General features: G+C 40.3%; 1 protein-coding gene across 1 annotated transcript in view; it reads left to right on the plus strand.

Annotated features, from left to right (window-relative positions):
- rftn1b (raftlin, lipid raft linker 1b) overlaps positions 1 to 20,855 on the plus strand; it is a 152,157-nt gene that overhangs the window by 68,888 nt on the left and 62,414 nt on the right. The window contains exons 3-4 of the mRNA XM_084727637.1: positions 568 to 745; positions 16,372 to 16,480. Of these exons, the coding sequence (XP_084583763.1) occupies positions 568 to 745; positions 16,372 to 16,480 (287 nt within the window). The remainder of the gene's footprint in view (positions 1 to 567; positions 746 to 16,371; positions 16,481 to 20,855) is intronic.

A 20,855-nucleotide genomic window follows, 5' to 3' on the forward strand; every position in this document is an offset into this window, starting at 1 on the left:
ACAGCTATCAGACAAGGAACACAGAAAACTCAAATTTCATAAACAAGTCACAGTTCCGCTTGCTCTGTTTGATCAGTAAGAAACTGTTAACTTTCCCCAGAAAAGTTCAGTGCAAAAAGAGAGATAGCTTAAAGAAAAAGCTAAACTAACTAACAATCAAAAATACTCCTAAAAGTTCTGTGTTTGAAAAGGTTTAAATGAAAAGAGACAGCATAACTGAGTGTATTTCTTCTGTCACATGAGTATATTTCACATACGAGCATGGTGTTCTTTTAGATGTCTGGGTTTAGCAAAGTGCATCCATACAAACATATTATTATAACTATTATACCTATTATAAGAGCTCAGTTGTTCAGGAGAGGGGAAAGATCTTATCAGGAAATACTCAAGGTTGCAGTATCATTTAAAAAAAGCGGTATTGAGCCATTTCTTGAAAAAAACAGCACAGCCATTACTGCTTGACAGCAAAGATGTGCACATAGAAAAATAAAAAATTAAGGTGAACTTTTCATTCTCTGTCCAAATTGTTTTGTCTCACACGTTCTTCCCCTGTTTGGTGTGTTTCAGGTGGGACATCCACGCTGCGTCTGTCGTCGGTGCGAGAGCTGCCGAGCCAGCTGCAGGAGCTTTACCAGCAGGGCTTTGTTCTGGCAGCCGTTCACCCGTTCATCCACCCCTGTGGTCCAGAGTCCAACAGCCCACAGCACCAGCTCTACCGGGCCATCCTGGTCCGACTCAACGACGGGTAAGAGCCACATGACAGTGATTTTTGACTATTAAATTTGTAGTTATCTGGAAAGGGGAGAAAAGGGTCCGAACATTAGTTATAATCCAACCACCAAATAACAGAAACTCAAATATCCACTTCCAGTTTAGCGACAATGGCCTCATTCTAGTTTGTTTTCCAGTAAAATAATGTATGCATATATGTTTTTTTGCTTTATACCAGATCGAATACTAAGCCACCATTTGCCTCATATAATGTATTTGTCCAGATGCATCTGATTTTGCATACATATTAAAAAGTATCCTAATATGGCCTCATGCCATGTATTGAAATGTGTGGAGTATTTGATGAGAATATGACCAAATCCATAGAGTATCATCACTCTGTGTGACTGAAGCATGTTCGTGGCATTCAGAATACGGCATTGGTCATATTGGAAAAATATCTTAGCTCCATATTCTGATGGTGTCTAAGTGATCCCAATCTGGAGATAAGATATGCTCCAGATTTAACATCTTACAGTGCCGTGACTGCAGAGTATCCTCATGGATTTCATCATATATGGGTCATTGTTTGAAATATCCAGGCAAAACCGTCTCCATATTCTGGGGTATTTTGTGCAGAAAACTAGCCGGGGTACATTTACAATTCTTTCAATGTTGAGAAATGTACATTGTCCCTTTTCAAATAAATAAATACATAAAATTATTGACGTTTACAGATAGGTACTTAAAAATACCTGTACCTATAAAAGGAGATTTTCATCTTAAACCCTATTTTTAAATGCCCCGTGCACCCATCTTCAATAAGCCTCATCACAGGGATTGAAAAATTGTAACAATTAAAGGGAGAGGGAGAAATGGGATTCACTAAACAAAGGCGGGGAGCTGGCCTGAGGAAATCATCTTTCAGGGGCCTCAGACGTCTTAGCAACACCCCTGAGAATAAGACCTTTATTATCACAAAATAGTGTAGCCATTAAAGTCACTTAAGAAAATATGTTGATTACTAATGAACCTTAATTGGTGTCATTAAGCAGAAAAACACTTGATGGGAAGCAGATTTTGCTTTTATCTTCGTGTGTTGAATGGCACAAAAATGGTGTGCTGGCTATTTGGTGAGTGACATTATGGTTTATATGATGATTAAACATGTTTACAGACACTTTTATGTTTCAGAAATGTTTTTTTTATTATGTTGGTAATGTGAAATACATGCAAATAGTGGGATTTCTACACCGACTACCGTTTAAAAAAATCAGTGGAGGATCATGTTGCATTTCATATCAGTCATACAACCTTCAGCAGAGCATCACAACATCTGTTTGTGGCTCTGCAAGCTGTCATGTGGGCAGCTGTATTTGGACGTGAGTCAGCAATAATCTCAATCGTCTATCTCCAACTCTTTCATTGCTTTGGCCAAAACTGTCCGCATGGCCCAAAGTCACCGCCGCCCCCTACATCTGCCCTCCAGCCCTTTGCCCGAGCCCCCCTGTCCTGGGAACTATTGGGGGGGGGGGGGGGGGGATTCGGTCAGGGAAGGACGCCAGGGAGCAGCTCCAAGGATGGTTGAAGGGCATGGTTGGGGGGGTGATGTATGGTGGAGGGTAGAGGTTGCTTTTTGTTTGGTCTGAATCTGTCTAAAAAAAAATCACTTTCTCCAGAAAATAAAAAACTGCTGTAGCTTTTGGGGAAATTCATCCTTGGTTTTTGAATGGCTCTGACAGCCCAGGGGTCATGAAATCTGATCAGTTTATTCAGGACCATGTACCATAAAGTCAGTTCAAGAAAAAACATGACAATCAAAAAGATTGAAGCTATGAGGTGAATGTTTTTTTGTTTTTCTTTTCCCTGGCAGCAGTGACATGCAGACAAGCTGAGTCCGGCAGCTGAAGCCCCAGTGGCTGCTCTGTCTGGCTCTGAAGTCCAGGCCTGTTTACCAAAACAGTGTTCCCTGGCTGGAGGGCATGGATGTGTGTGAGGGTGTGTGTCGGCTATAAGTGAGTGTCTGTCCTCTGTCTGAGGAGATCCAGCATTTGAACCTTTCACTTCTACTTTGGAATGTTTTATGAGCTTCATCTTACTCTTGTTACATTCTTTTGTTTTGTCCACATTTGAACCGATACAGTACCTGGAATTCAGCACCGGTATACCATGTTCGGTACTTTTTCTGTAATAACTCTTTCTGTAATGACAAACATTTAATTTTAGTTGCAAACCTCAGACTTCTCAACTTCATCATTGTTATTTATTTAGATAATTTTACACATCACATGAACCCATCTCATCAGATAGGACTCATGTCTTTTCAGCATCTCAATCAGCTGCAAAAGGCCCACTGAGTTGTCTGTTTATACCAATATTAACCCACTGGCGATGCTATAAGACGCTGTGAGCATCCAAACCAGTCTCATCCCAGTTCATCAACTACCAGTGCTGCTTTGTCACACCCCTCAGCATCTCATACCAATGTACAAGTTACCTTTTAGGACTGTATGAGACCTTTCTGCCAGAAAGCCTTTAAATATGTTGTGAAACAGTCACAGGTTGGGTAGGTTTAGAGAACAAAAGCGACTCACAAGACCAAAGTTATGTGACACACCATCTCCTCCCTCCTCAGACTACGTTGAAAGCCTGGAGCGTCTCAAACCAGCCGTGGATGGGTTTGCATTTAACCCACTTGAACGCCCTCTGCGCCTCTTTCTGCAGCTAACGGGTACTTGTGCAAGTCTGTATGAATCGCTGAGGGGCGGAGACAAAATGTCAGTTATTGACAAGTTGGGAATGAAAACAGGCTGAATATTTCTCTGTAAATGGGCAATTCACATACTGATTTTGTACTGAGGTTTCATACATACTAATAAATGTAGCACTTTAGCATCCTCAGTAGCATGTTGATAAGGAGTTCTGGATGCAGCCAGTAGCTGAATGTTTGCTAACTGCAGTAAAAATGCTAACACACTGCATATTCTCCTCGTGTCTGCGCGGATTCTCTCCAGGTACTCCAGTTTCCTCCCACAGTCCAAAGACATGCAGGTTAATGGGTTAATTGGTGGTTCTAAATTAGCCTCAGGTGTGAATGTGAGCATGAGTGGTTCTCTGTCTCTACGTGCAAGAACTGAGATGAACTGGTGACTTGTCCAGGGCCGCTTCTCGCCCAGTGTCAGCAGGGAGAGGCTCCAGCCCGCCCTGCAACCCTTCTTTGACAAGTGGTTACAGATAATAAATGAATGAATGTTAAAACTCCATAGGCTAAAATGGCAAACAAACAGCTCAACTTTTCACCCAAGCAGTGCTAAAAAAAAAAAGAAGGAAGCAGAAAATACCCAGCCAAGTCACACCCCGTTCATCCTGCTACTGTCAAGAGATACAGAAGTATCTAACCCTGCCATCAGACAAAAATAAATAAAAGTATATTTTTATTACTTATTATTTATTCAAACATTAAAAAAGGGTGAGAACAAAGGATGTGGAAGGCATCATGTCTGTGTTTTCCTTAAAGGCCCCAAAATGACTAAATCTACCCCTGCACCTGAGCAGAATCCTGACAGCTTAAAGCACCATTCTGAATACAGACAAACAATTTCTGTAATTTCTTCACTGCTGAGCATGAACATAACACCACCGCTGCTAATCTACATTGACGTCTCAGTCATTTAGCTAAAGCTCTCACCCACAGTGACAGTACAATAACTGCAGAAAACCAATACCCAATATTACAAGCAACCAAGAGTAAGGAGTGTAATAATCAGAGCCGCTGTGTCCTGACAGTTCTGTAGCAACCACAGATTGATCATGTAACAAAAACGACACAGAAGACATAAAATAAATACTAAAGACAGACTTACTGTGGAGGGGTTTTGTTGTTGTTGTTTTCAGAAAAATGAATGAACAGAAGATCAGAGACGTGATTCAGAAGGGAGAAGGAGGAGGCTGGAGGGAATTTGCTGAAAAGATGAATTTAAGATAAGATAAAAATAAGATGAAACTTGATCTGATCTTGATCCTGATGGGAGAACTAACAGAAAATGTAAGGATTCATCACAAAAGAGGAAAACTATAAGACAAGAAAAGTAAGCAATAAACCGAACCAGAACAAAACAGTCAAAAAGCAATAAATTAGAAGGGACGCAATTAATTGGTTTGTGCAAATGTGTGCCGATGATAATTTAAATTCTTAGGTGCAATGAGAGAGTGCAGAAATTGTGTCCTGGGGAAAAACTGTTTTCAAGTTAATGCCGACTGTCTGACATGTCTGTTACCTTTCCCTCATCCCTGCTGGTGTTTGTTGGAGATATCAGGGTTTGTTTTCCTCCCTTCAGAGGAAACTACAGCTTTTTCTTGTCGTACAGTGTGAGAAACAACCTCCACAGCGTGAGATAATTCATCACAGCAAACATGACAACTTAATTTGGGTTTGTCAAACTTTCTGTTTTATCATTGTTCACTGTAATTTTGTTGTGCGGCGCGGTGCAAGGTGTTGCGATACGCCCCGCTCATTGTCAGTCACCTGACAGCTGCAGGAAGAAACGGAAGCCTCTGACAGAAAAACAAAAATCTTTTTAAAAACTTGTTGCTATACAGTCACACTGCTCAAATCCAGGTCTTTTTTTTCTAAATCTGAGGCACCTTTGTTTATCAGGATTGCCTTCATTTCAAGATGAAGTTTTTAATTAAAAAGGTAAATGTTAAAAGAGTACCCTTAAGACGTTTTGAGGCGTGTACTCTGCCTTTGCCTCTGAGAATAGTCATAGTTACACAGCTGCGTGAGATCACTTCCCAGGAAATTTAAAACATAACTCATTTTAATAAGCATCAAATGCTGTCACTTTTTAATTAAATATATATATTTTGCCTTTCTGGTTAAGTGGAAGCGCTTATCTCTGAGTGACAGTAAATTAACGAGTTTCTGTAAAGCAGAAGAAGCAACAACATCGAGGTTTACTTGAAAACTTTGATTCTGTCAGCCATATAGCTTTTTCGATTAGCCACCTTTTCAACCTCAGATGATTTACATTAAAGCAATATTTTAGTTAGTTTTTCTTACTACCCATTTTTTGTATGCAGAAATACAGTGGCAATGTGTTAGATTGGTCTCATCTCAGAGTCGCCCACATTTTTACTTTTCTATGTTTTAGTGTCTTTGCTTGTGTCTTGTTTCACTTCATCCTTAGTTTACTCCTGTTTGGCCCTCTGCTGTTATTTTTCCATGGTATCCTGCTCTTGTGCTCTTTTACTTTGTCTGTCAAAGCACTTTGTAAACTCTGTTTTTAAAGGTGCTATATAAATAATGTTATTATTATTATTATTATTATATTCTCAGAGAAAAAGGACTCTGTGTCGGCCTGTGCATTGTCTGATTCATTCGTTAACATCATTACTCAGAAATGCAAACAAAAACTTTCTATATTGAAATTTTTGTCACTTTTTATGTCTGGTCATGGTCTTGTCTCGGTCTTGATGAACTCAGGTGTTGGTTATGACTTGGCCTTTGTTTAGGTGGTCTTGATTAAATCACTGGGAGTCATGAAGTGTTTTTTTCCCACTTTAAAATTCCCATTTGAAAATTTCCTTTTAATGATTTCCTCTCTGTTCCTGAGTGTATTGAATTTAACAATAGCACAGGTTGTTATGGCCATCGGTTTTAAGTATTTCATCTTATTCATTAGAAATCATGTTTTGTTTTTTCCCATCAGTTTGTATAGCAGATGGCACTTCATACCACAGTACCACTGAGCCCCAGCAGCCATTACTATTGAGAAGCAGCCAGTCAGAGGCATGAACTGTTCATCGTTACCATCGGGGAGAAAAAACAAAGAAGAACAGTTGCTGAATTAATCCAATCTTGACCCAGAATCTGCAAGTAAACTTATTTAAACTGCTAAATGGAATTTAGCTAATTTTAGTTAAATGCTAAAAGGAATTTTAAGCTCAGTGATTGAATGTTTCTTACTGAAACGTTTGGGAGTTGTAATTGACTTCTCTCCTTATGTTTTCATGAACACAGGCTCATATCTTTGACTTTTAAATCAAAGATGCAGACGAACTTTTGATCTTTTATACTGATGAAGCCTTGGAACTGCCAGTCAGAAAATGAACATGACTTTTACTTTTGAAACCCTGATTGACTGAAATAACTCCCATTACTTAGCACCTGTTTTGTAAATGTATTACAGTGACTATAACACACCTACTGTGTGGTGAAAATAAGGCAGTCAGCCGTGCTTTAGAAGGTCATATAGTTGAAATGCATGGCACCTTATCTGCCCTGCCTTCCTGCAGATTGTGTCTATTAGTAATCACCTCCCATGCTGTTGTGTTGAACACCTCGGGTTCATTTTCGGTATGTCCAGACAGTTGCACAAACAGTCCAAACACTCCTCAGCCCTCTGCTGCTGCAAAACAGAAATATTGATTCTGTATGAAAAGGCTACAGCTGAATGGACTGCATGTCTCTTTTTAAAAGAAAAAAAAAAAAAAAAAAAAAGACATGCTTGCCTTGTTTTGGAGAAAAAGACACCATGAGGTGGGAAGAGAGGAAGAAAAGAAAATCACAGTTGGAGTGTGAAGAAGCAGAGAGAGGAAGACTGAAGGAGGCTGAATGGGATAAAAAAAAAGAGAAAGGGAGAAATATTGAGTGAAAAGGGCAGAGGAGTCTACCATCCTTTGATGGCCCTGGCCGAAAGCAGGGCCCGAGCTTTATCTCCGGCGTCTGTCACCGTGGAGACAGCTGCTCACATCAGCGCCAGCCCAGGGGAATCCAAATCTCCACCAGGGAAAAATGAAGGAAGAGAAATAAGAGAAACCAAAAAGCAGAGCATCTCCTCTCCAGTTCCCCTTCGCTGTCAGAAATCAAAAGCAGAAAAAGAAGAAGAAGAAGAAGAAGAAGAAGAAGAGCAGGAGGGGGTTTACAGTGAATGGGACTGAAAGCATGACAACGAGCAGCCATTCATCCGTCGCTCCAAAACATACAGCTTTTTTCTGCAACTGCACTGAAAAGAAAGCGAGAGTCAAGGTAGAGGAACTGCCTGGTGTACAGCGGCTCTTTATTTAGCATGCACAGTATGTCTGTGGACACAATCACAGTCAAGTCTCTACAGTATTAGCCTCAGAGTGAAAAGCTCAGCCAACAAGGCACTTTACATGGAGGGGGTGACGCTGCAGGAATCCGTTCACAGTCAGGAACTGCACAGAGGTTGTGTACATACAGCGGCATGTCATCTGTAAATGTTAAGACACTGTCACCCGAATGACGGATCTGGTTAAGTAGGTTGAAACTTTAGAGACCTTAAATGGCAATTTGTCATCGGCAGCGGCCCCCACCCTCTGCTACAACCTGCTGCGGGAAAGAAGAAGAGAGAAAAAAAACTGCAATGCAGACAGAATGGATTGGACCGTTTGAAATTTTTAAATGTCAACTGTCAAATTTCCCAGTGTTCAATTTGATTGCGATGGAATAGGGTTACAGTTCAGCAGGCAATGTCTGATGGGATATATTCATCATTATTGGGTAATTGCAAGGAGCTCCGGTGTGCTCAGGCAGAGAAAAGCGAGGGATTGAAAGAGAGAGATGGGTTGAGAGGTAGGAGAAGGGTGGAGAGCATAAGAGGGAGATGGAGAAAGAGGGAAATAAAGAGGTACGGGCTGAAAACCATTAGAGGGGGATTCGCTCCGGTGAAATTATTCACAAATGTGTGAAAATGTGACATTAGGAGGGGTGTGCTATGTTATTAAAGCTCCACAATGCCAGAGTACTAAACATGGGTTCAGACGTTCCCTGACTATGTCGTTATACCCGTAAATGAGTGGTGTGTGATGGAGGTGGGTGAGAGGTCTGACACGGCTCTATTCCTGATGCAAAACGAACAGGGGTGAATTCACATTTTTGCTAATTTGCCGACTACAATGTGAAAATGGTTTTTATTCAGCCTTGACTTTCTTTCTGTAGCATGAGAAAAGCTTTTATTGTATGTAGTAAGTGCAAATCAACTCCTCTCAAGCAATTTTCTGAAGCAGGTTACATTAAAGCAATAATTTAAACCACTTTACTGACTGCATACTTTGTTAGTCTGGCAGTGATTATTTTAAACCCTATACAACCTTTGACTTCTTTCACTCCTCATTTCTTTCCTCTGAAATACAGTCCTGTGCACAAGAAGTGATGGAGTTTTTTTACTCTTTATAAAGATAATAGTTCCCATCAAGAGCAAGCAATGAGGCAACTGTGGTGAGGAAAAACGTCCTGCAGCCCACTGACTTTTCCTCTAGCACCACCATGAAGTTGATTTTTTTAGCGAACTATACGGTATTGGAAACTATTGGATGGATTGCTATAAAACTGCTGTAGACATTCAAGGGCCCTAGAGCCTTTGGAGTCTGGGACTCCCAAAGGGGTTGTAAGATCATTTCTATTGGTTGCCAGATGGTTGTGGAGAATAAAATAAAATGGCATATTGTGGCAAGTGGCATAAAATGATAGTCAGGAAGCAGCACTCTGCATTACATAATCTGTGCCGTTATACATTGTACATTAATTCCTGAAAATTCTCAAGCAGACAGGGCAGTCGTGACTTGAAAAAGTTGACAACAACTGTCCTAGAGGATGAATTGAAGTTACCCCAGTGTCCTGCTGTCTTTTCCTCACCAGCAGGTCAAAGTTTTCACTTATTCAGTGAATATTATAACATCGACTCAACGAGATCGGCACAATTTTCTTTTACAGACATTAATTATTCCCAGTCTTCTATTCCCAGATGTCTCCCATCAGCCTCTACTGTACTTTGTCTTTAGAGCTTATTAGCAAATCTTCTTTTTGTGACCATATTAGTGAGGGATGCCATGGTGGGAAAGTTTTTACACCAGCTAATAAACTCACTGACAAAAATGATGATGATGAGAGATGATGCTCTGCAAAGTTAGGGCACGTACTGTGATCTGAGGTAGATGGTTACATCCTCCCCTTATTTTTAGCAAAATTAATGCTTAGGTTAATAAGCACATTTCATGTTGCAGGTCTATCAGACATCCCCCACACTGACCATAACAAGTGGTGCTGACATTAGGGTTGCCATCTTTTTCACTACCGGACAAGGGACAGGTGTGCAGGTCCATGGCAGTGTCATGATGTGTGAACACAGTGTTTATTCATATCCTGATTAAACTGGAAAGGCAGAAGATTTGTATATTCCCTTTAATCTGTACTGTATCATTATGTAACCACATGGCCTTTGGTACTTTACAATAAAAAACAGGCAAAAGAAAAAAATCAAATACAAAAGATGAGCATGACTCACCAAGTTTACTTTTTCCATGGATACTTATTGCTGCTCTTGACGGAGTCTTTCGTCCCTTTGCACAGCCAGAGACGAGTCACAGTTCATTTTTGAACAGCTCTGTGCTGCATCTGTTCCTTGAGTCTGACCACTGAATGGAGAGAAAATCCTCTCCACAAAGTCATTTGAGCCCGGCACGCTGAGGACAAATGAGACGATCGTGAACGTGTTGATCAGGTTGGCTTTTTGCACTTTGTGGAAAACTGCTGCCCGCTATCCTGTCTGTCTTTCTGTATTTCCTCCCAGCTTTCACAGAATTCTTCATAGAATTGATCCAAACTGACTGTGAGTTTGAGGGCAGCCACCATGTGCTCCTCATAGAGCTCAGTTGGTTTCAATTTCACTGTTACATTTTCTGGTGAGAAAAATGTTTTCTTGGACTTTTGTGCTGATACTTGTTTGTCCATCAGCTGCTTGGTCTGTTATCCAAAAAAGCTGTCTTTTTTCCCACTGAAAAGCATCTTCATTTTGAACTTTCGGACTTCCTCGTACACATCTGTGATGCAGAGCTTTGTTTCCTTCAGTGTTTTTTTTTTTTTTTGGTTTTTTTTTACAAGTTGGTCAAAAACGCACCCCGCATAGTGGAAAAAGCACAGATAAATTCAGAGCCAGCCAGCTCTGGAGGAGACGACTGACAGCTGGATGGAGGGACAGCCATTGTGCACAAGCATGACATAGAATTTCAGACCACTCAGTGTCAACAAAGACAAAAATTCTCACAGTTCCCTTTTTTCAGGCTTGCTCAAAGCACTCTATGCTAAGTGCAGGCACACAGACAAACAACGGGGTGGATAAACTGTAGTTTACTTGCCTTGGTTCCCCTTATTGATTGTTTACTTTTATTGATATTGAATTTATCTGCAGAAAATGAAGAAACTGTAAACCTCATTTCAAAGAAGTGGATAAACTGAGTACACACTGCAGCCTCTTAGTCTTGTTTAATGTTCAAAGATTCTACCATGTCAAAACTTTAGAAAGTTTTGATCTCAGAGCTCAAGAGGTTCTTATTTTTATGGCTGACTGGAGTCCTAGTCTCAAATATCACATCTACATCGCTTGTAGTGACTATTGCTGCACAGACAAATAAGAGAGCGCCTATAGAAACTCCATTAACAAAAACACTCAATAAATGAGCACTTATTGCCCCAAATGGTTCCACTTGTATAATTAAGAAAGAAGTTGACCACTTTATGCAAATTTCTTTAACAAATTAAGCTCAATGGAGTTCGCAGGTTGTTCTGAAAAGTTTAAACAAAGGAAGACTAAACTGGTTGTAGACATTTTTTTTACAGTTTGACTTCCACTGAAAAACAATAATATGTCAACAGCACAGTCCTTTTTCATACCTCAGTGAACACAGTGTAATTGGAAACCGCACATTTACAAATGATATAGCCACTATGCTCCTAAAACAAATCCCAAAGCAGGCCATTAACAGGTAATACGCAATTAGTTAGCATGTGAACGTTCAGCTCCAGTGGGAGTGATTAGTCCAACACAAGATGTTCTATGGCGAAACAAAGCATGTGACCCATCTGTGGGCAGACAAGAGGAGGAGGGGGGGTTTAGCAGGTGTATTAACCCAGGAGGGAGCTCCAGGTAGGCAGGCAGGCAGGCATTTGACACCCGTCTAACCACATGAGACCTCAGAGGTTGACAGCCGGCGCTGCACGCTGCATGAAAAGTCACCGTTTCACACAGAGAAGATGGACTGCAGGTGATGCAGCTGCTATTTTTAACCCGAGGCCTCCCTCCAGGACTGAGTGCACCGTTTGAATTGTTGTTCTCACCCTTCTCTCTCTCTCTCCCTCCCTCCCTGACGCTCTGCCTGCAGAAATCTCCTTCCATTCAGAGTTTTATTCCAAAATGAGTTATTCACCATTTAAAAACGAGGTGACACCTCCGTGCAAAACGTTTGACACCACGAAATGAAATCGTATTCTACCATGCTTAAGTGCTAGTCTCGATTAAAAAAAAAAATCTCTCTTGCAGGACTGAATAATTTTTATTTTATTGATAGATTCTTGTTCCATTTTGCCTTTGAACGTTATGACGCTGCGAAAAACGAGAGCCGGCTCTCGGCTCGTTGTAATGAATGTTTCACAGAGCGTGTGAAGTTTGCACTTAACGAGTCAGTCGGCCCAGTTTCTGCTCTGCTGTGTGCTGCGACAGCGATATACATGCAGCAATGGGTGTCAGTGACAGCAGAGTAGAAGTGTGGTGACTATGTTTTTTGGGGAGTGGGGGCTTTTTGGAATGGATGACATAAGTGCCCATTGGTTATGCTGTGAAATCTAACAAAAAGCCTTGGGCCAGGGTTTAAAGTGATTTTAAAACTGTGTCATTCTGAAATCAATTGAGGAAAAACACGAGTACTTTAACCCCAGCAAGCCAGTGAAGATTGGTCACACTTTATTTCGGAGTGCACTAACAAGACATAACAACCGTACTTTATATCAAATTAGACAAAACAAGAAATAATATGTTCTTTGTTAAATAGTATTGGAGCCTTTGAAGGGTCTTTCAGGACTCATTACAACAGAACTGTCCTGTAAATTAAAATGTATTGTTTCCCAAGCTAAGACCCTTATTAGACTTAGGTTGCAAATAGGGACAAATTACAACAGAGCTGCACTGTAAACTAAAGTGAAATCCCATATTTGCTATTTGAGACACACCGTCATAGAATTAGCAGCCCGCTTCTTTGAACAATTCACATTATCTGCCTACATTCATACATTAAGTCTGTGCAGTCACCCATAGACAAAATATTGCTCTACCTCTATAATTTTGGCCTTTACATTATAGATCTGGTTCACATGTTTTGAATTTAGTAAGTAGCAGAAATGTGATTTCATCTTAGTTTACAGTACAGTTCTGATGCAGTGTGTCCCTAATTACCCTCTAATAGAGTCTAGTAAAGGTTAACAGTTGGAAACAATACACTTAAGTTTACAGTTCAGTTCGTAACGTGTTCATAACGTGTCTCTTAAAGTGTCACTTTAGTTTATGGGACATTTTTGGTTGTAATGTGCCCCAAATCACCCTCTAATAAAGTTTAATATGGTTCTACCAGTGGGAAATAATACACTTTAGTTTACAGTTCAGTTCTGTTGTAATGTGTCACAAATTAACTGAAAGTCTAATAGGGGTCCAACAGTGGGACATAATGCACTTTAGTTTACAGTACATTTTTGTTGTAATGTGCCCCAGATTACCCTCTAATAAAGGCTAACAATGGTCTAATACTGTCTATAATTTTGGTTTAATTTAAGGTGTATAATTTAATGTTTAAAAGGTCATCTTCTTGTGTTTAGTACACTGTAAAACTAAGTGCAACCCAAAGATTTATTAAAAGCAACATTTATTCAGAGAGTAAAATGACATGCAAAGTGAATATAGGCATATTTTTTGACAGGTTGGATAAGAAACACTGCAGAGACTCATCATGGAAACAGTTCTAGAAAATATAAAAAAAAACTTATCTCACTCTCAGGTTCCCTGTGAATATGGTGGGACAGGCTTGTGTCTTTTGTGTATAAAACCTCTGGCAGCTCTTGCAAACCTTAAAGGGGCTCTCCCTCAACTTTATATGTCAATGTGAATTTATTAGTCACAGGTTGTGCTACACAGCCTGTGAAAACGGTTGTGTAACTCTTTTGTGACTCTAGAAGGAGCATTGTCAGAAAATTACTCGAGTTATCTCAGCTTGAGCTCGGAGACTACAAATTTTTAATAGAAAGCCTGTGTGACACACTTGGGGCTTGAAGGAAGAATTTGACATTTTTTATTTGCTTTCTTGCCGAGCTTTAGATGAGAAGCTCGACTTTCATATCTGTATGCGAAATATGAAGCTGGAGCCAGAGCAGCTGTTAGCTTATAGGTTAGGTTATATCTCCTTTGTTTAATCCATACAGAAACCAAAATGTCAAAAGGGAAGTTTTGCTCTCAGCTATGTCTTAGCCAGTTGCAAGACGGCGAATAAGCGAATTTCCTCAGAAACCTTTCCTTTAAAACAGGGGTTGTCAAACTGCCTGGGGGGGGGGGGGGGGGGGGGCATACAACCTCTGCAGGGGGGCATGAAGGATCAGCATGGGGTGCAAGAAACTGGAACAAATATGATTTATGTTTTGAAAATAAACAAACAAGTTTGCTGATACTATCATGCTGGCTGTTATTTCACAAAAATTCAACTCGGATCCTTTTTTATTAGTTGTTTCTCCTGATATTGTTGGTGACTGATAAAAAATGTGTGGTGGGGGGCCGTGAGCTTTACCACTTTCCCAAATATTGTTCATAGCTGACAGCAGTGTGGACCCTAGTCACATGATTTGGACTTGAGTTAGAGTCGAGTCATAAATTTGATGACTTTAGACTCAACTTGACAAATTCACAAAGGACCAGCTCGACATGGACTTTAGTCTTTTAAAAATATTTGATACCCCCCCCCCCAAGCCTGAAGATTAAATTCTGTTATTTAAGAGAAAAATCTGTATTATATTTACTGCAATAAATCATAAAATGATCAATACATGTCATCAGAGATTAATGAAACATGATAAGTTGAAATACTTGTGGGATCGAAGGCATTACGTTTGGTGAAGAGCGCAGTGTGACTTGTTTAGACTCGAAAACAGATTGTTTTCCATTTCAAGAAATGCTCAAGATCAATCCAAATGAAAAAAACACAGAAGTCATTTTGATAATAAACAAATGAAACAACAGCAATTATTTTTACTGTAGTTCATAACAATTTTTCATCATGACAATAATAAAATAACAATTAGTATTCACAAGTGGGCTAGACTGCAACCACAAAATGTTTTTTTTTTATTTCTGCCTTCTGCCTTAAAAAAAAGGAAGAACAAATAAAGGGACAGTGCAAATAACATAAACTAATTATTAATTTAATTTATTTAACTTAGTAAGCTGCAACAAGCCGTGACAGTGCGCCCCAGTCACACACACATGCATGAAGAGGGACAGAGAGAAGTACACGCAATCCCATGCTATCAAACAGCCAAACAAATAATGATACTGTAGTGTTACAAGTCGTATCAAAGTTGTACTGAGTGACTGGATGAATTTACCTATCTAATAAATACTATTTTTAATACACTGTAATTATTCATGTATTTAAAGACCAGCCCAACACAGGGTAAACCAGCCCAAATTCTGTCCACCCACCCAAAACAATTTTAACCCACACAGTACAACCCAAAACAGCCCAATGGTGGAAACTCACTTGACTCAGGACTTGCCTGTCTTGACTTTGGATTTGACGTGAGTGCAAAGACTTGCCTTGCAAAACCTCTTCACCTCTGGTATTGATATATTAACTTGCTCAACCTGCATCCAATGGGGGGCGTGACAGAGAAGTCACAGTGATAAAGCATCAGGAACATTTACACACACACACACACACACACACACACACACACACACACACACACACACACACACACACACAGATGCAGGGATGTGTACTGTGGGTGAAGTCAGAGGGAGTCTTTGCATGAACTCAGGGGCTGAAAGCACAGCCTTTAATACACACACCAGCGTGCACGCATGCATCTTTTATCCCCTCACACATCAGGTGTCCATGTAAAGCCAAGGCTCTGGCAGAGTTGCACACACACACACAGCTGTCTCTTTCTCACATACACACACAGACATTCATACTCACACCTACTGTGCATGCACGTAGACTCTGTAGCACACTGAGGAAAAGGGCGCGCGGGGCTTCTTCCCCTTGTCAACAGGATGAGAAGCAGGGAGATGGAAGCTGGGGCATTCGTCTCCTCGGGGCTAGCTCTGGGATTTCCTCCTGAGGACAGAATAGGAAAATACAACACCATAAAAATAGATTCTCCCTGCTGAAAATACTGATATGGCCTCAGCGGGGAGAGCTGACGCGGGGGGGGCAAGATGAGATTTGCATTGAATTTCCTGCTTTCTGTAATCCCCATGTGTTTTCTTTCATCCATGTGGATCTTTGTCTCACTTAAGTGTTTTATTGTATTTTTCTCCCGCCTCCCACAGGGCAACAATAACATTAACAAAGCTTCTTGATGCAGTGTAATTCGTTGATAGGGGGTTATTTTTGTATTATGGATTTGATGCCTGTGAATAGCACTCTGTTTCTGGATGTTTTATGACTGCAATTTCAGAAATTTAGGCCAGTTGTGGGTGTGTGTTTGCACGTGTGTGAATGCATGGGTACCCTCGTGTGTCGTGAGCATTTGTCCAGCAGGCAGGCTGGGCTGAAAGGCTGAAACTCATTGTCCTCTCTCCCCCACTGTGGTGCCTGCAGGGCGGAAAGGAGCCAGTCAGTTTGTCCAACGTACAAACTACAGCTGGAGGAGTGTCTGTCTGCCGAGCAGGTGCCCACCCCAGAGCTCATCCAGGGCTACGTCAAGAAGGTAGGGCTGCTTTACAAATGCCAAACTGAAGGTTTTGTCGGCTCGTGCCCAGCTGGAAGGAAGGATGCAGGGAGGAAGGAAGGGAGCAAGAGATAGGGAGGAATAAATACAGAAAAATTGTGGTGGTTTTTATACATAGAGTCAGAGATCCAAAGCAGACATAGAAGAGCATGTGAAAAAATGTTCCCAATAGCAGAATAAAAACTCAGTCTGCCACCAGCACATGACTTTGTTCAGCATGTCACAGAACACAGTGTTTGTATGTTTACAACTGAATCAGCCACATGGCTGAACTGGCTCTGTGAGCACGCTGCTGTCAGGCTGGAGGCTCTTAACTGCAGCTTGTCACAGAGTGCTCGGAGCGCAGATGCCTATAAAGTTCACCGTGTTGGAGGAATGACAAAAGGATTTTTTTAAAATGTAATTACCACTTATAAAATAACAAAGAAACGATAGGGGTGGTGGTGAAGTGCGTATTTTAGGAGATGTCATGTATAAATTAGTGGTAACTTTACAACTTTTTTGTTGCCACTCCATTTATATGAGTCATGTTGACAGATTTATACTACTACAAGAAATGTGCTTGTGGCAGATTATTATTAACTTCGGCATCTGAGATTTTCCGAACAGTTTCCACTTGAGATAAAGTATCCAACAGATTACCAACATAGTCTAAAAACTTTGATAAATAGCAATTTTGTCATGGAGCAGTTTGTCTTGAATTGCATGGAGTCAAATTCGGCAAAAGATGAAGAGATGTAGCCTGGATTTGCAAAATTCTTGCAATATCTTGTTAATTTTGGGGAAGGTTAGGGACAAACCAGACCAGTGTTCAGGAAATGTCATGGTGTGGGTTTAAAAGATCACTCACAAGATCCTTCATGGGTCTGGGGTTCCCTTCTAGAGATGAGCAGAGGTCTTAGGATTTTGGTGGCCCTGGACAAGATTTTGTTTGTGGCCCAAAAAGATCACACACACTCTTTTCATGATTGAATGATCACACTTTGCTTGTTAGCTACATTACTGAGGTTGTTACTGTCATATAAATTATGAATGTGCAACTATTTTCTCCTACAGCCTGTGCCTTTTCATGGTCTGCACCTCTCATCAATCCTCTTAGCTGCGTTACCTACCACTGTTTTCTTGCAACATTAAAGTCACATTTGATTTTGAACCTATTAAATTGAAGCCACAATCATTTTTACCTGTCAAGCTGGCTAGAAAGTAATGGATGTATTATTAATTTTAGTTTAAACATCATGAGAAGAAGCTTGATTTCTTGTTATTTGCTTGTCAGCTAACCATCATTACACAGTGATTTGTACAGTGAGCAAGTCAACAAAGTGAGAGGAGCAAACAACTTGGAAAGTCACACTGATCGTGATCGGCCCAACTAACAGTTGTGACCATAAAAAAAACTGCATGTATTGTTTATGCCAGCGGCTGACCCTGGCTGGGAAACTTTAATTCGATGTGTTATTGGCATCAATAGTGGTAGAAATATCCAAATTAGAGATCTTGACTGGTCTTCATCCAATCTGAAAAAACTTGTGGAAAATACACCTGAACTCACTGAAAAGACAAAGGGGACCCAGGGACAGCGGTGCAAGAAGTATTCAAATCTTTTAGCAGTGCAGCAGTAGTATTAATAGTAAAATGTACCTGAAGTATTTAAGTAAATCACTTTTTTGTTTCTAAAATCTTACTGTGAAAACTAACTCCAAAGTTGCTTTAAACAAAGTATGTTTCTTTAAAGCCGTGACAAAGACCTAGAAGACCAGTGGTCAAGACACGCTGGCTCTTTTAATTTAGATTTAGCAACTACAATAAAAGCTTTTAATATTTTCCTCCTCATATTTTTACTGATATTTTGGAGTGTCTGAATTGCCCCACAGTTTAGTCTAAATTGTACTTGAATAAAGTACTTCTGAAGTGCTTAGCTGCTTACCACCGCAGCCCAAGGACAGGCAGACCAGGTTCAAACAGTCCCAAGAATAATTGGACCCAATCCAAAATGCGGTTGACCCGACAGACCCAAATAGAGAGAACAACAGACTGATGCGGCACCAATTAACGAGCAGCAGCGGTCAAAAAGAGCAGCGCTACATGTAATTTTTACCAACATTTCAAAGTTCACTTTCTCCACCTCTCCTCAAAAGAAGGCATTTTTCTCCTGCTGTAATTATAAGGCTCCACATGCTGATAACAGGTCTGTTCAGATCCACTTGAGGATTATACATATTTACACAGACTCTCCTTCTATAATACAAGAGGGCCTTACCTGAGCTGATTAGACTGAATGTAATTTTAACCTGGCATGACTCAGGTCAGAGGTTGTCTTGGTTACTATGGACCTGTGAAGAGCTCTTATTCTCTTATACAATACAAGAAGAACTATGAACATATTAGCAGCAAAATTTACAATAGTAAATCAAATATCAATGTTGTTGTCACTGCTTCCATCAGCCACTCATACAGACGCTCATGGTACCCATCCATACCCGTGTGAAATGCACCAGGCTTTTGACATTGTGTGTGTAGAAGAGGTGGGGTAGATGAATGGTTCAGACAAACACAGGACTTTCCAAGAGGCTCAGGGATCGCAGTTTGTGTCCCATCTGAAAACCAAAACGTCATTAAACTTATAGCTTATAGTAAACAAACAATAACATGGTCTTATTCTACACCTATCCAAGTCGTTGTGCTGCCGTAACCAAACCGAGATGGTTTCACTGCATTGACCATTTGTTAAAATGGCTTTCTGGCAGCTTGTGCATAAATATGAGACATCGAAGGGCAGTGACAAAACATGTGAATTCAGCTCCTTCTCTTCAATCTGTGTACAAATGACAAAACTTTAGACTTTGAAATTGCGTGCAGTGCATACACCAATGTTCAGTTTTTTGTGCAGGTGATCTTTCCTATTGTTAACACATAGTATAAAGAAAGAAAAAGTCCTTGCATGGAGGAGGTGTGGTGGGTAGATGGGTCAAACAAAAAGGACTTTCACCCAGAAGGTGAGATTTGTGTCCCATGTAAAACCAAATGGCAAAGTTATTTAGTAAGTTATTTGTTATTTAAAGTATTAACTTACATAACATTAGATCACATGACTTGACCTTCATGATCCTTTCCTAAATCTAACCAAGTCGCTTTGTTGCCTAAACCCACCCAAACTGCGATTTTTAAACAATGTTGACAACATGTTTTTTTTTCTTACCATGACAATGAACATCAGCTGACCATAGATGATAATGAAAGTCACCTGACCATCTGCTCTACACAGAAGTTAATAGAAATGACTGGCACATGCACTGCGTATAATTTGAAGGTGTAAAGTCGTGTTATTCGTACACAGAATAAAGAGCTTGGGTTGGTTAAATTACTGATGCATTCATGTTAATTTGTCCACCTAGGAATGAGACTCAGCAGTCAACTAAATTTCCAAAATCACGTACTGCACCTTTGAGGGAGAGGAGGGCATGAGTGAGTAGAAGTTTTAATTCGAGAAACACGAGAACAAATGCAGATGGAGTCGTAGTACACTACTTGAGCAAATGCATGTTTTCCACCTCTGATTTGGACCACGGTGCAACATCTGTGAAGTTTTAACATTTAAAGGGACAGTTCACCGCAAAATCAAAAATAGATATTCTCCCCTGGCCTCTAGTTCTGTTTATCCAGGTAGATTTATTTGGTGTGAGGTGTAGAGTTTTGGAGATATCGGCTGCAGAGATGTCTGCCCTCTCTCCAATATAATGGGACTAAATAGCATTCGGTTTGTGGTGCTCAAAGCGCCAAAAATACATTTGAAAAATTTAAAACAAACTAAAATTCAATTCCACAGACATTGTTGTGAGCAGTTTCATGTAGAAGCTACTTTCTTTCCACTTGAAAGAAGTAGATTTGAAAGTAGTGAAATAGATTGTACTGCAGAAGGAAAGTAGTTTCTACATGAAACATGACAAAGCCTGTTGGTTATTTTAAGCAACTGGACCCTAACTTCTGACACTGATTTTGAGCACCACAAGCCAAGCGCCATTTAGTCCCATTATACTGGAGAGAGTACAGACGATGCCTCCAAAACTCTGCAACTCACCCTAAAAAAATCTAGATGGATAAATAGCACTACAGGCCGGGTAAAAAAATGTAATTTTGATTTGAAGGTGAACTGTCCCCTTAAAAGTTTTATGTAGCTGTCATTCTTATCCACAAATCTCTCTCTCTTCAAATCCATAATCTAAATCTGTCTCACAGACATCACAGGGTTTATTTCTGGGTGCAAAGAGAGTTAAATATTTGTATGATCTGGCCTCTTAAAATACTGCATACTGTTCAATCTCAGTGCTTCCTGGTGCCTGAATGTGGGGTATGT

The sequence above is a fragment of the Lutjanus erythropterus genome, chromosome 9, assembly GCF_056507025.1.
Source record: "Lutjanus erythropterus isolate fLutEry1 chromosome 9, fLutEry1.hap2, whole genome shotgun sequence".
Classification (NCBI taxonomy): domain Eukaryota; kingdom Metazoa; phylum Chordata; class Actinopteri; order Lutjaniformes; family Lutjanidae; genus Lutjanus; species Lutjanus erythropterus.